Source organism: Bombina bombina, chromosome 6 (assembly GCF_027579735.1).
Source record: "Bombina bombina isolate aBomBom1 chromosome 6, aBomBom1.pri, whole genome shotgun sequence".
NCBI lineage: Eukaryota > Metazoa > Chordata > Amphibia > Anura > Bombinatoridae > Bombina > Bombina bombina.
Genome location: NC_069504.1, coordinates 877,529,082 through 877,545,893, shown reverse-complemented (window position 1 = coordinate 877,545,893; position 16,812 = coordinate 877,529,082). Strand labels below are relative to the sequence as shown.

General features: G+C 42.2%; 1 protein-coding gene across 1 annotated transcript in view; it reads left to right on the top strand.

The window, feature by feature from the left end:
* Window positions 1-16,812, top strand: part of ZMYND15 (zinc finger MYND-type containing 15) — a 167,072-nt gene that overhangs the window by 134,845 nt on the left and 15,415 nt on the right. Inside the window, exon 13 of the mRNA XM_053719566.1 lies at window positions 10,766-10,926. Within this exon, the coding sequence (XP_053575541.1) occupies window positions 10,766-10,926 (161 nt within the window). The remainder of the gene's footprint in view (window positions 1-10,765; window positions 10,927-16,812) is intronic.

Sequence of the window (16,812 nt, the reverse complement as noted above, 5' to 3'; positions counted from 1 at the left end):
TACCATCTTTCAAAATGGAAACTATTTGAACGATCCTACCTACTATCCAGGAAAATCAATTTATGACTACCGTGGATTTAAAGGATGCGTACCTACATATTCCTATCCACAAGGAACATCATCAGTTCCTAAGGTTCGCTTTTCTGGACAAGCATTACCAGTTTGTGGCACTTCCATTTGGATTAGCCACTGCTCCAAGGATTTTCACAAAGGTACTAGGGTCCCTTCTAGCGGTTCTAAGACCAAGGGGCATCCTGATTCAAGCGTCGTCCCTGTCAAAAGCAAAGGCTCATACGGACATCGTCCTAGCCTTTCTCAGATCTCACGGATGGAAGGTGAACAAAGAAAAAAGTTCTCTGTCCCCGTCAACAAGAGTTCCCTTCTTGGGAACAATAATAGATTCCTTAGAAATGAGGATTTTTCTGACAGAGGTCAGAAAATCAAAACTTCTAAGCTCTTGTCAAGTACTTCATTCTGTTCCTCGTCCTTCCATAGCGCAGTGCATGGAAGTAATAGGATTGATGGTTGCAACAATGGACATAGTTCCTTTTGCACAAATTCATCTAAGACCATTACAACTGTGCATGCTCAGACAGTGGAATGGGGATTATACAGACTTGTCTCCGACGATTCAAGTAGATCAAAAGACCAGAGATTCACTCCGTTCGTGGCTGACCCTGGACAATCTGTCACAGGGAATGAGCTTCCGCAGACCAGAGTGGGTCATTGTCACGACCGACGCCAGCCTAGTGGGCTGGGGCGCGGTCTGGGAATCCCTGAAAGCTCAGGGTCTATGGTCTCGGGAAGAGTCTCTTCTCCCGATAAACATTCTGGAACTGAGAGCGATATTCAATGCTCTCAGAGCTTGGCCTCAACTAGCAAAGGCCAAATTCATAAGGTTTCAGTCAGACAACATGTCGACCGTTGCATATATCAATCATCGGGGGGAACAAGGACTTCCCTGGCGATGAAAGAAGTGACCAAGATAATTAAATGGGCGGAGGATCACTCCTGCCACTTGTCTGCGATCCACATCCCAGGAGTGGAAAATTGGGAAGCGGATTTTCTGAGTCGTCAGACATTCCATCCGGGGGAGTGGGAACTCCATCCGGAAATCTTTGCCCAAATAACTCAATTATGGGGCATTCCAGACATGGATCTGATGGCGTCTCGTCAGAACTTCAAGGTTCCTTGCTACGGGTCCAGATCCAGGGATCCCAAGGCGACCCTAGTAGATGCACTAGTAGCACCTTGGACCTTCAACCTAGCTTATGTATTCCCACCGTTTCCTCTCATCCCCAGGCTGGTAGCCAGGATCAATCAGGAGAGGGCCTCGGTGATCTTGATAGCTCCTGCGTGGCCACGCAGGACTTGGTATGCAGACCTGGTGAATATGTCATCAGCTCCACCATGGAAGCTACCTTTGAGACAGGACCTTCTTGTTCAGGGTCCATTCGAACATCCGAATCTGGTTTCCCTCCAACTGACGGCTTGGAGATTGAACGCTTGATTTTATCAAAGCGTGGGTTTTCAGATTCTGTAATAGATACTCTGATTCAGGCTAGAAAGCCTGTAACTAGAAAAATTTACCATAAAATATGGAAAAAATATATCTGTTGGTGTGAATCTAAAGGATTCCCATGGAACAAGATAAAAATTCCTAAGATTCTATCCTTTCTACAAGAAGGTTTGTAGAAAGGATTATCTGCAAGTTCTCTGAAGGGACAGATCTCTGCTTTATCTGTTTTACTTCACAAAAGACTGGCAGCTGTGCCAGATGTTCAAGCATTTGTTCAGGCTCTGGTTAGGATCAAGCCTGTTTACAGACCTTTGACTCCTCCCTGGAGTCTAAATCTAGTTCTTTCAGTTCTTCAAGGGGTTCCGTTTGAACCCTTACATTCCGTAGATATTAAGTTATTATCTTGGAAAGTTTTGTTTTTGGTTGCAATTTCTTCTGCTAGAAGAGTTTCAGAGTTATCTGCTCTGCAGTGTTCTCCGCCCTATCTGGTGTTCCATGCAGATAAGGTGGTTTTGCGTACTAAGCCTGGTTTTCTTCCGAAAGTTGTTTCCAACAAAAATATTAACCAGGAGATAGTTGTACCTTCTTTGTGTCCGAATCCAGTTTCAAAGAAGGAACGTTTGTTACACAATTTGGACGTAGTCCGTGCTCTAAAATTCTATTTAGAGGCTACTAAAGATTTCAGACAAACATCTTCCTTGTTTGTTGTTTATTCTGGTAAAAGGAGAGGTCAAAAAGCGACTTCTACCTCTCTTTCCTTTTGGCTTAAAAGCATTATCCGATTGGCTTATGAGACTGCCGGACGGCAGCCTCCTGAAAGAATCACAGCTCACTCCACTAGGGCTGTGGCTTCCACATGGGCCTTCAAGAACGAGGCTTCTGTTGACCAGATATGTAAGGCAGCGACTTGGTCTTCACTGCACACTTTTGCCAAATTTTACAAATTTGATACTTTTGCTTCTTCGGAAGCTATTTTTGGGAGAAAGGTTTTGCAAGCCGTGGTGCCTTCCATTTAGGTGACCTGATTTGCTCCCTCCCTTCATCCGTGTCCTAAAGCTTTGGTATTGGTTCCCACAAGTAAGGATGACGCCGTGGACCGGACACACCAATGTTGGAGAAAACAGAATTTATGCTTACCTGATAAATTACTTTCTCCAACGGTGTGTCCGGTCCACGGCCCGCCCTGGTTTTTTAATCAGGTCTGATGAATTATTTTCTCTAACTACAGTCACCACGGTATCATATGGTTTCTCCTATATATATTTCCTCCTGTCCGTCGGTCGAATGACTGGGGTGGGCGGAGCCTAGGAGGGATCATGTGACCAGCTTTGCTGGGACTCTTTGCCATTTCCTGTTGGGGAAGAGAATATCCCACAAGCAAGGATGACGCCGTGGACCGGACACACCGTTGGAGAAAGTAATTTATCAGGTAAGCATAAATTCTGTTTTTTTTGTGTGCAGATATTTTCCAATACAGTGATGTCAATTTTTTTTATTTATTTTTTTCATGATTTGGATAGAACATACAATTTGCTTCATTCTCTTTTTATCCTTTGCTGAAGAAACAGCATTGCACTACTGACAGGAAGCTGAACACATATAGTTAGCCAATCACAAGAGACAAATGTGTGCAGGCACCAATCAGCAGCTAGCTCCCACTAGTGTAGGATATGTGTGTATTCTTTTTCAACAAGGGATACCAAGAGAACAAAGCACATTTGAAAATAGAAGAGAATTTAAGTATCTAAAAATGAAATTCTCTATCTGAATCATGCAGGTTTAATTTTGCCTTTTCTATCCCTTAAAGGGACAGTCAACTCCAAAAAATGTATTGTTCAAAAAAGACAGATAATCCCTTTATTAGCCATTCTCCATTTTTGCACAGCCAACATGGTTATATTAAAGGGACGCTGAACCCAAATTTTTTCTTTCATGATTCAGCATGCAATTGTAAGCAACTTTCTAATGTACTCCTATTATAAATGTTCCTTCATTCTCTTGCTAACTTTATTTGAAAAGAAGGCATCTAAGCTTTTTTTTGGTTCAGACCTCTGGAAAGCACTTTTTTATTGGTGGATGAATTTATCCACCAATCAGCAAGGACAACCCAGGTTGTTCACCAAAAATGGGCCGGCATCTAAACTTATATTCTTGCATTTCAAATAAAGATACCAAGAGAATGAAGACAATTTGATAATAGGAGTAAATTAGAAAGTTGCTTAAAATGTCATGCTCTATCTGAATCCCAAAAGAAAAAATTTGGGTTCAGTGTCCCTTTAATATACGTTTTACCTCTGTGATTACCATGTATATAAGCCTCTTCTGACAGACCCCTTATCATATGGCTATTTATTTATTATCTATAGACTTGCATTTAAGCCAATTAGTGCTGTGTCGTGCACAACTCCACAGGAGAGAGCACAATGTTATCTATAGGGCCTACATGAATTAGCAGTCTCTTGTTGTGAAAAGCTAATAAAAAAGCATGTGATAAGAGGCTGTTTGTTGTGACTTAGAAACAGGCAGAGGTTTAAATGCTATAAAGTATATCAATATAACAAGGTTGGTTGTGCAAAGCTGGGGAATGGGTAATAAAGGCGTTATCTATCTTTAAAAAAAAAAAAGTTGAGACTAAAAAAGTGGATCTAAATATTTTTAATTCAGACATGTAGTTATTAGCTAAATAAATGCTGTATTTAATATCAGAATGCTTATACTTTTGTTACATAAAATAGACTGTATTCACTAAGACCACCATTTGTGGAGACAGATTCATAGCGCAAGATGTAAGAGATTTGATCACCTGTGTATTGCCGTGTGCCTTATATCCACATTATAAAAACATGAACCATAGGGACTCCAGGCTCAAACTAAGATTTTACCATTTAGTTTAAAAATCAGCATTTATTGGCCAGAAAGTAGTCCACAAATGCATCCTACGCATTTTGTGCGCCATTGTCAGGGTTTTCCCCTGTTGTGTTTGCCATTTTACTCACCTCTCTTTCTGACTATGGTGCATTGTGGGGGATGCTGCTCACTTCCTGCACTTCCTTTTATGGCCAGACTGGTGTGCATCATCCATGTGAGACAGGATGCAGTCTCAGAATTGTGATGTCATCACTTATTATTTAAAGGGCCTCTGTTCAGTATGCTTTGCCTTTGCGCTGTCTCAGACCTGTTTGTGAGAGTTCCTGTGTATTACCTGGCTGCCTGACGTCCTTCCTGGTTCCTGATCCCTGGCTTGTTCCTGACTCCGCTGTTTTCCTTGTTCCTGATTCCGGCTCGTCTGACTATTCGCTTTGGCTCCTGACTCGGCTCGTCTGACTACCAGCTCTGGTTTTGACTCCTGGCTTGTTATTTGACTTGTGGACTTTTTATTATTTTTTGCTATTAATAAAGGTGTGATTATTTTTGCACTTCTCGTCTCAGTCTTATTCCTGGCACCCTGACATTACGCAAAGGCCATGAATCCTGATGGTGCTTATAATCCACCTTTACCTGCCATAATTTCCAGGATGGATGAACAGGATCACCGCTTGGATCAATTTGCACTAGCCCTGCAAACCCTGCTGACTCGCACTGCACATTTGGACCAAAGTGTTCCGCAAGTTATGGCTGCTCCTGTTTCCGCTGCTGCACCTATGCCTACCAGGAGCATGTCCGGTTCTGCACCTCTACCTCAGCGATATGGAGGCGATCCTATTCAGTGCAGAGGGTTTTTGAACCAGGTGGGCATTTACTTTGAGATGTTACCTCAGGCGTTTCCCTCTGACAGAGCTAAGGTGGGATTTCTCTGACAAAGCTCTTGTCTGGGCTAATCCCTTGTGGGAGACTAATAAATCTGTGATTTCAAATTACCCTGAATTTGTGGCCTCCTTTCGAAGGGTATTTGATGTTACGGCTCGCTTCTCCTCTGCTGCTAAATGACTCATGTCCATTCAGCAAGGTACAAGATTTGTTGCTCAGTATGCTATTGAGTTCCGTACGCTTGCCACAGAGGTAGGTTGGAACAATGAAGCCCTTGTTGCCGCCTTCTTTCATGGGCTCTCTGATGCAATTAAAGACGAAGTTGCTGCCAGAGATTTACCAGAGGATCTCAAGGCATTGGTGTCTTTTTTGATCCTAATTGACATCAGACTCAGAGAGAGGCCCTCTTTCAAGGAGCGCTTGCGGAAGTCTAATGTTCCGTTATCTCCTACGTGTTCGTTCCCACCCATGCCTCCCTCTCCTCCCATGCCTCCTGGTCCCGAGTCACCAGGTACTGCTGAGCTGATGCAGCTGGGATTCACGCGTCTCTCCGTGGCGGAGAGGGCCTTTAGGAGGAGGGAGGGGCTCTGCCTCTATTGTGGGTTACAGGGTCACCTTTTGAAGTCTTTTCCTACACGGCCGGGAAAAGCTCACACCTAAGGTCCTGTCGGGGGCAGACCTTGGGTGGTTTATCCTCGTCCCCGGAACCGCTTAAGGAGAAACCTTTGGTCACGGTTGTCCTTTCCTGGGTGGACTCCTCCATAGTCACTCAGGCTCTTGTTGACTCCGGTGCTGCGGGCTATTTCATTGACAGTGCTTTTGTATCAAAGCACTCTATTCCTGTTTTGCCTCGGTCCGTACTGCTTGTTATTGAGGCCATTGATGGCAGGCCCCTTCAGCCCGCACTCGTTACTCACGAAACTGCTCTGTTGTCCATGGCTGTTGGGGCTCTCCATTTTGAAACCCTCCAGTTCCAGGTGATAAACTCTCCGCATTTTCTGGTTGTTCTGGGTTATCTCTGTCTCCAAAAGCACAATCCCAGTCTCGACTGGCGCAGGTCCAAAATTCTGTCGTGGTCCCCGCAATGTATTTCCACTTGTCATCGGAAACCAGTTAAAGTCTTGTGCACTTCTTCGGTATCTCAATTGCCAGAAGAGTACCGAGAATTCCTAGACGTGTTTGACAAGGTGTGTGCCGGTACGTTGACTCCTCACCGGTCTTACGATTGTGCCATAGACATGCAACCCAGAGCTATTCCTCCTCGGGGCCGGGTGTACCCTCTGTCTGTTGCAGAGAATTGTGCTATGGAGGAGTATGTTGCTGATGCTCTGTCGTGGGGGATCATCTGCAAATCCTGCTCTCCTGCAGGGGCTGGCTTCTTCTTTGTGAAGAAAAAGGGTGGCGAGTTAAGACCATGTATCGATTATAGGGGTCTTAATCGTCTTACCATTAAGAATGCTTACCTTATTCCGCTTATTACGGAACTCTTTGACCGCCTCAAGGGAGCTACAGTCTTTACTAAACTTGATTTGAGAGGAGCGTACAATCTCGTTAGGATTAAGAAGGGCCACAAATGGAAAACAGCATTTAACACCAGGAGCGGGCATTATGAGTATCTTGTAATGCCCTTTGGCCTATGTAATACTCCTGCTGTTTTTCAGGAATTTATTAATGATGTCCTACGAGATATGTTGCAACAGTGTGTTTTGGTGTACTTAGACGACATCCTCATACACTCACCCACACTTGAGGCTCATTGTTCTGATGTTACACGGGTTCTTCAGAGACTACGTGAGAACGGCCTGTTTTGTAAACTTGAGAAATGTGAGTTCCATCAGACTCAAATAACCTATGTTATCTCCGTTGCAGGGTTCTCCATGGATCTTGACAAGTTATCTGCAGTTCTGCAGTGGCCTCGCCCAGTGGGTCTTCGGTCTATTCAACGTTTTTTGGGGTTCGCCAATTACTATAGAAAGTTTATTAAAAACTTTTCTTCCTTGGTCAAACCTATCACAGACATGACCCGTAAAGAGAATGATCCACTACATTGGTCACCTACTGATATTAAGGCCTTTGATAGTCTTAAGACTGCCTTTGCTGCCGCTCCAGTTCTGGCTCATCATAACCCTGTCCTGCCTTTCATTCTTGAGGTTGATGCGTCTAAGACTGGAGTAGGTGCACTCTTGTCTCAACGTCCTACGCCTGACGGTTCCTTGCATCCGTGTGGTTTCTTCTCTAAGAAATTGTCTCCAGCGGAGTCCAATTATGAAATTGGCGACAGGGAATTACTGGCCATAATTTTGGCACTTAAGGAATGGAGGCATCTTCTCAAGGTTACTAGCGTGCAAGTGCTCATTCTTACTGACCACAAGAATTTAACTTATCTATCTGAAGCAAAACGTTTGTCGCCCTGACAGGCCAGATGGGCGCTATTTTTGTCTCGGTTTAATTATGTGGTCTCCTACCTGCCTGGTAGTAAGAATGTTAGAGCTGATGCCCTCTCTCGAGAATTTTCACCTCTGTCTAAGGAGGAGTCTGTACCTACTCCTGTTGTACCTCCTAACCATATTTTGGCTACCATACATACTAATTTGACTTCTCCCTTGGGGGAGGAGATCCTGGCTGCACAAACCAATGCACCTCCTGAGAAACTTAGTGGTAAGTGTTTTGTTCCTGAGAATCTTTGAACTAAACTTTTGCACACTTACCACTATCCTAAAGCCGCAGGTCACCCAGGCAAGAACCAAATGATTTGGTCTGTCACTCAACAATTCTGGTGGCCAGGTCTTCTGATCAGGTTCTGATGTTGCTGCGTATGTTGTGTCCTGCTCAGTTTGTGCACAGAATAAGACTCCTCAATGTCTTCCTGTGGGTCTTCTTCAACCTATTGCTAATGGTTAGTGTCCTTGGACACATCTTTCCATGGACTTCATTGTCGAGCTCCGTGTTTCCAATTGCAATACTGTTATCCCTATGGTGGTTGACCGTTTTTCTAAAATGTCACATTGCATTCCCTTGATGAAGCTGCCTACCGCTCAGGAGCTTGCTTCAATTTTTGCCCGGGAGGTCTTCCATTTATATGGGTTACCCAAGGAGATAGTGTCGGGCCGGGGTAGCCAGTTTGTCTCCAGATTTTGGCGTTCCTTTTGTGCTCAAATAGGGATCCAGCTTTCCTTCTCCTCGGCATATCACCCTCAATCCAATGGGGCTGCGGAACGGTCTAATCAAACTCTGGAACAGTTTCTCCATTGCTATGTCTCAGATCACCACAATAATTGGTCTGAACTGTTGCCTTGGGCAGAGTTTGCTTGTAATAGTGCTATTAATGCTTCCTGCAAGTTATCCCCGTTCATGGCGAATTATGGGTTTCAACCATCCTTGTTGCCCGATTCATTCATGTCTCAGGGTATTCCGGCTTTGGAGGAGCATCTCCGGCAACTCCGTTCCACGTGGGTGCAGATTCAGGATTGCCTTCATTGTTCTATGCAGCGCCAAAAGTTCCAGGCTGATCGTAAGCATATGCCCGCACCTTCCTACCAGGTTGGTGAGAGAGTTTGGCTGTCCTCCCGCAACTTGAACCTTCATGTGCCTTCCAATAAATTGGCTCCCCATTATGTTGGTCCTTTTCGAATTCTCAGACGGGTTAATCCTGTGGCCTACGCTCTTGACCTTCCTCCTGCTATGCGCATCTCCAATGTTTTTCATGTCTCCCTCTTGAAACCATTGGTTTGTAATCGGTTTACCACTGTGTTGCCTCGTCCCCATCCTATCTTTGTTGACAACCATGAGGAGTATGAGGTCAGCAGCATTATTGACTCTTGTATGTCCAGGGGCCGTGTACAGTATTTGGTTCACTGGAGGGGCTACGGTCCAGAGGAGCGTTCTTGGGTTCCCTCCTCTGATGTTCATGCTCCCGCCTTTCTCCGTGCCTTCCATGACTGTTTCCCCAATAAGCCTTTTGTCCTCCCGCGGGGGAGGGGTCGTTGAGGGGAGGGTACTGTCAGGGTTTTTCCCTGTTGTGTTTGCCATGTGCTGCTGGCAGCTATTTTACTCACCTCTCTTTCTGACTATGGTGCATTGTGGGGGATGCTGCTCACTTCCTGCACTTCCTTTTATGGCCAGACTGGTGTGCATCATCCATGTGAGACAGGATGCAGTCTCAGAATTGTGATGTCATCACTTATTATTTAAAGGGCCTCTGTTCAGTATGCTTTGCCTTTGCGCTGTCTCAGACCTGTTTGTGAGAGTTCCTGTGTATTACCTGGCTGCCTGACGTCCTTCCTGGTTCCTGATCCCTGGCTTGTTCCTGACTCTGCTGTTTTCCTTGTTCCTGATTCCGGCTCGTCTGACTATTCACTTTGGCTCCTGACTCGGCTCGTCTGACTACTCCTGGCTTGTTATTTGACTTGTGGACTTTTTATTATTTTTTCTATTAATTTAGGTGTGATTATTTTTGCACTTCTCGTCTCAGTCCTATTCCTGGCACCCTGACAGCCATAATAGCCCTGTGTCAGTGATCCAGGGTAGGCAATGTCTACATTATTACTAGTTCAGTTAGATACTTAAAGGGACAGTCTACACCAACATTTTTCTTATTTAAAAAGATGGATAATCCCTTTATTACCCATTCCCTGTTTTTGCATAACCAACACAGTTATATTAATATACTTTTTACCTCTGTGATTACCTTGTATCTAAGCTTTTGCAGACAGCCCACTTATGTAAGTGCCTTTGACAGACATGCAGTGTAGTCAATCAGTGAAGACTCCTAAATAACTTCACAGGAGTGAGCACAATGTTATCTATATGACACATGTGAACTAGCACAGTCTAACTGTGAAAAACTTTCAAAATGCTCAGAGCTAGGAGGTGATTTTCAACGGTTTAGAAATTAGTTTGAGCCTAGCTAGGTTTAGCTTTTCAAAAATACCACCAAGGGAACAAAGCAAATTTGATGATAAAAGTAAATTGGAAAGTTGTTTAAAATTGCATGCTCTATCTGAATCATTAAAGTTTAGTTTTGACTTTACTGTCCCTTTAATAGAAATCTTGCTAATTCAAAATGGCAACTTTCACAATTTGGTATACTATAAAGTATGCAATCCAACCACAACTAATAAAGGTATGTTTTTTTATTTTAATTTGACAATTTTTGCATTGATTTTAGTATTTGGGGAGGCAAGTTAGTGAGGTAAGTGTGTGGTAATGTGTTTCGCCCCTTTCACATTCTTATAACAAGCAAACAAATTGAATATCCAATGTTGAGAACTTGCAAACACTTTCTAATTTAGTGACTAATGATTATAATGCCACTTAAGAATGATTACTTTTATTCAGAGGTCACTTGACAAAATCCTTCAGAAGTAGTAATAAGTGGGTTATATGGTGACTTCATTTGCTAGCTGTAATACCTTTCATGGTGACAAAAATAAAAGTTTAGAGATATAAGGTACCAGAGGGTGATAACCAATGTTGTCTATTTTTTATACTCTCTTGTAGTCTCTTAAAGTGCCAGCGTTCTTTTCAGATTGTTCACTGTATAGTTGTGATGTAGATGGTCAAGTGGTCGCCATGGCAACTGGAGGTGTGGCTAGTCCTCCCACCATTAACCCATTCAGATCTCCCCTTCGTATCTCAGCTACGGATAACTGCATGCCATGGTAAGAGCAAGATCCACATTATTCGCAAAAATTTAATTATTTAAAGCACAGTTTCCAGTATCAATAAATCAAGATTTTTAAATAATGTCAAATAATTCACTGGTAATGTGGGGGAAATGGTGCTCATGCATATAACAATGATTGAAAACTAAAGAGTGGGGTAGCTAGAGAAAGCCAAGAATCCCCACAAAAAACGTATGCATTGTAAGCACTCTGGGCCCTGACTATAGGCAGTCGTATCCAAATAAAGGGAAAATAAAATATAACTTTTATTGATTTGTTTAAAATCCAAAATAACATACACATTAAAAGAATCCAGACACACACTTGATGAACCTATCAAGTGATCAAGGGGGGGAATAGATATGGGTAGAGCCTTAATATAATAAAGGTAATCCTCCCCTCTAATAAAAATTTAGAGATTGACCTCTCTAAAAAATATATACGATAGATGTTTTCTATCTCACTGCTATAAACCAATTGATAAGTATGTATGATAGCACACAATTGGTCTGGTAATGCTTTATACAAGTGTCTCTCAACTTGCTGTTTTCAAGGCAATAATTTAATCTAGGTACAACAAGGTTCAGACATAATCAATCACTACTGAGAGCTTAAATACCTGGGGCAAGATTACAAATGCGGCGTCTCCCGCAAAAGCCGGCGACGCCGATTTTTACAAGGTTTTGCAATCACATAAACCGCGCGGCATATAAATGCAGCGCGTATATTTCACCCATTTCCCGCAATTTTTACTCCCATAAGCTAACATAGAACAGCAATGCAAATCGGTATTACATATTCAGCGCAAGGACTTACGTGGCAAAAATTGAGAAATTTTACTCCATTTTCACCTCGCCAGACATAGGCAGGCGCAGCAAGCCTTGCACTGAATATGAGAGCACCGTAACTCCCGTAACTGCCTGAAAATATTAACTAACACCTAATGCATGCACAATATCTATCTACCTGTCAACCGCCAATCCCCACCGCAATAACTAAATAAATGTAATAACCTCTAATCCACCAACCCCCACATCACAATCTAACCTTATAAATGTATTAACCCCAAATCCGCAAACCTGTCGCGCCACTCTAACTGTTGCTAGGGACGCGGCACCTGCTGTCTGCTCGTTGCCTAGGGGGGAGTCAGCTCCTCTCTGCGTGCAGTGGTGATATCGCTGCACGCTTCCCCATTCAGAAGCCGGTCTGGAACTCCTGTGGCGCGAATCCGGCGACTATGTAAGTAACTTCAGTCCTACCTATCACTCCCCAAGTATAGGTGTTACTTACTGTTCTCCTGGGTGTTATTGATTCTTATGCTAGACTGTTATATTGTTGCTGACCCTTGATTGTCTGATCACTCTGCCTGTTAATGCTTTAACTGCTGGATTGATATACTGCTGGTGAACTCTGCTTGTCTGACCACTCTGCCTCTTAACCCCTATTGCTCTGGATTGCCTTACTGTTGCCAAACCCTGCCTGCCTGACCATCCTAGTGGTTTACCTCTGGACTGCCTTACTATTGCCAAACCCTGCCTGTCTGAGCATCCTAGTGGTTTGCCTCTGGAATGCCTTGCTGTTGCCAGGTCCTACCTATCCAACCTTTCCCTGAACTACCTTTCTCTGGTTTCCTGCCTGTTGCCGCCAAGGACTGTCCTGTCTGTGGTGAGTGCCACTTACCCTATCTTGCAAACCTTCTCTGCTCTGGGATATTCCCTATCATTCCGGTTCGATGCCAGGGTAACAAGACTACTGGCCGAGTTTGGTTTGATAGAGGTGTATCCCACGAGCATTACAAAACCCACCACAACGCAATATACATAATAAAATAATTAACAGCCAATAGGATTCGAGTAGCTCTCATCCTATTGGCTGATTTAAATTTTTCAGCCAATAGATATTCAAGGTACCCCATATTTAAATGCGTACCTTGAATTCACTATTCAGTGTTCGGTGGCGATTGTACGAAGAGGATCCTGCATGCTCCATGGCTCTGCGGTTGCCGGTCCTGCTCCGCGCTCATCTCCGCTCCGGCTTGGTCCTGGATGAAGAAGGAAGAGGTCCCCACTTGGGAGAAAATATCGGCCGCTTGGAAGAAGACTTCACCGCCTGGAACAGGACCTTCTCCGCTGGACTTCAGCAACGGTGAGTACCTTTTTGGGGGTTAGAGTTAGGAATTTTTTTTATTTTTTATTTTTTATATTAGGTTTTAATGGGCAATCGTAAAAGAGCTGAATGCCCTTTTACGAGCAGTAAAAGAGCTGAATGCCCTTTTAAGAGCAGTAAAAGAGCTGAATGCCCTTTTAAGGGCAGTGCCCATACAAATGCTCCTTTTAAATGCTCCTTTTAAATGCAAAAGAGCTTTTAAGGGCTATTGGTAGTTTAGCATTAGATTAGGGGGTGTTTTTATTTTAGGGGGGCTTTTTATTTTCATAGGGATTAGGTTTATTTTTTATTTTGGATAATTTTGTTTATTTTCTGTAATGTTAGACTTTTTTATTTTTGGTAATTTTAGATTAATTTATTTTAATTTAATCTTAGGTTTATTTTCTAAGTAATGTTAGGATTTTTTATTTTAAGTATAATTTAGTATTTTATTATTTTAAGTAATTTGGGGTTAATTTAGTGGGTGTTAGGTTAGGGGGCTTAGTAATTCAATTAGATATTTGCGTTGTGGGGGTTTGGCGAATTAGGGGTGAATAGGTTAATTAGGGTACTTGTGTTGTGGTGGTTTGGCGGATTAGGGGTTAATAGTTTTATTAGAATTATTGCATTGTGTGGGTTTGGCAGTTTAGGGGTTAATAGTTTTATTAGGATTATTGCATTGTGTGGGTTTGGCGGATTAGGGGTTAATAGATTTATACGGTTTGTTGCGATGTGGGTTAATGGCGGATTAGGGGTTAATGCATTTATTAGGTAGTTTGCGATGTTGGGGTTGGTGGATTTAGGGGTTAATATTTTTACTATGAAGATTGCAATGTGGGTGAATAGTGGATTAGGTGTTAATAGTTTAATTACTCATATTGCATTGTGGGATGTTGGTGGATTAGGGGTTAATAAATGTATTATTATTTGCGATCTGGGGGGATTGCGGATAAAGGGTTTTTTGCGTGTCGGGTTTATTTTTGGGAGGCGGGTTAGACTTTTACGGGAGTTATATGCGCCGGCAGTTTCTAACATGCTGTAAGTCACTGGCGATTCCAGAAATTTGTATTTACGCACATTTCTGGACATCGCTAGTTTATCCGACACCGTATATGTGATACACCGATGTACGAGGTGAAATTACGGGTGGCGCAGGTTTCAGCAGTTACGCTGAAGCCTGCGCTGCATATGTAATCTCGCCCCTGATGTCAGTGGAGGAGCAGGGCTGTACCGCAGTACAAGTGAATGTAAGACAAGGGATTGAGGTGACACACATTCTTTCCCCATAAGGATAAGAAAGGTTTAATTGAAGAGAAACAAATGGAAAGACAATCTGTGGAAAGAAGAGATATTTAAGCACATGCACGAAGCATGATGATATGCCTAAGTGAGGCTAACATGTTTAAATACGGCCTATCATAGCTTCTTCTGTATCAGGATGAAACCTAAGTGTTCTAGTTTAGATTGCAAGAGGTATAGGTCAAATGACCAAAATCAAACTCTATATTGTAGGTGTAGCATAATGGTTTTAATAAGAGTTAATAAAGAAATACCTTAAGTAATAGGTTTAGTATAACACTAAATCCATATCACAGTTTGGCCAGGGGAGCCCCAAGTCCGGCCTTAGGGGCAGATTTATTAAGCAGCGTATGCTGCTCATTCTGCGTGAGGAATCAGGATTTAAGAAGCAGCTACAGCGAATCATGTCCGCCTGCCGATTGCCGAAACAAAATTATCTAAAACCCCTGCCACCATCCACATCACAGACACTAAAAAAAGCTATATACCCCTAAACCAGACACCCCCACATCACCAACACTACCTAAACCTATTAAACCCTAAACCGCACCCCCCACATCACAGACACTAACTTAATTACTAATAAAGCTATTAACCCCTAAACCACCGTTCCCCGACATCGCCGACACTAACGAAACCAATTAATCTCTAAACCGCACCCCCCCACACATTGCCAAAACTAAGTAAACCTATTAACCCCTAAACCGCACCCCCCCCCCCACATTGCCAAAACTAAGTAAACCTATTAACCCCTAAACCGCAGTTCACAAACATCGCCAACACTAACTAAACCTATTAACCCCTCAACCACAGTTTACCGACATCGCCGACACTAGCTAAACCTATTAACCCCTAAACCGCCGGCCCCCACATTGCAACAACCTAAATTAAACTATATTAACCCTTAAACCTAACACCCCCTAACTTTAACATAATTAAAATAGACCTTAATTAAAGTTACAATTATTAACTAACTACCTATTTAAAAATAAATACAAACTTACCTGTGAAATAAAAATAAAACCTAAGCTGGCTACAATATTACTATTTACTAACTACCTAGTTATAATAAATAAAAACTTACCTGTGAAATAAAAATAAAACATAAGCTTACACTAATAAAACCTAACATTACTAAAAAATAAAAAACCTACCATTACTAAAAGTAAAAAAACCTAAGATTACTAAAAAATTAAAATTACAATTACAAAAAATAATAAACACTAAAATTACAAAAAATAAAAAAGACTGCCATTACAAAAAATAACAAACAAAATTATCCAAAGCAATAAAAATTATTCCTATTCTAATACCTTGTTAAAAAAAAAAAAAACACTCTTTTACTGCCCTTAAAAGGACATTCAGCTCTTTTACTGCCCTTAAAAGGGCATTCATCTCTTTTTTGGCCCAAAGCCCTAATCTAAAAAAAAAACACCCCAAAAAAAAACAAAAAACCTAACCCCAAAATTGGTACTCACAGTTGCTGAAGTCTGGCGAAAGATCTTCATCTCAGCAGCGAAGTATCTTTATCTAGGCGTCTCCTTCTACATCCATCCCGAGACCGGCATCTTCTTCATCCCTGCAGAGGCGGAGCGGTCGATGCACGGAGGCGGAGGTCCAGACAGAGGTCCATCGGTCCGACGTGGAGATCCTCTTCATGCGATCATCCGCCGCACACTGAGGATTCAATTAGGGCTTTGGGCCGGAAAAGAGTTGAATGCCCTTTTAAGGGCAATGCCCATACAAATGCCCTTTTCAGGGCAATGGGTAGATTAGTTTTTTTTTAGTTAGGTTTTTTTTATTTTGTGGGTTTGGGGGGTTGGGGGTTTGTAAAGGGGGTGTTTGTTTTTATTTGTTTGCAAAAGGCCCTTTTAAGGGCCCTTGGTAGTTTATTATAGATTAGGGATTTTTTATTTTGGGGTGGGTTTTTTTTTGTTTTGTTTTTAAGCGGGGTATTAGAATAGGAATAATTTTTATTATTTTGGATAATTTTTTTTTGTAATGGTAGTTTTAATTTTTTTTGTAATGTTAGGTTTTTTATTTTTGTAATGTTAGGTTTTTAATTTTTGTAATGTTAGGTTTTATTAGTGTAAGATTAGGTTTTATTTTTATTTCACAGGTAAGTTTGTATTTATTTTAACTAGGTAGTTTATAAATAATTGAAACTTTAATTTAGGTCTATTTTAATTATGTTAAAGTTAGGGGGTGTTAGGTTTAGGGGTTAATATAGTTAAATTTAGGTTGTTGCGATGTGGGGGCCGGCGGTTTAGGGGTTAATAAGTTTAGTTAGTGTTGGCGATGTGGCCGGTGTATGGCGGTTTTGGGGTTAATAGGTTTAGTTTGTGTCGGCAATGTTTGGGAACTGCAGTTTAGGGTTAATAGGTTTAGTTTGTGTTGGAAATGTCGGGGAACTGCGGTTTAGGGGTTAATAGGTTTAGT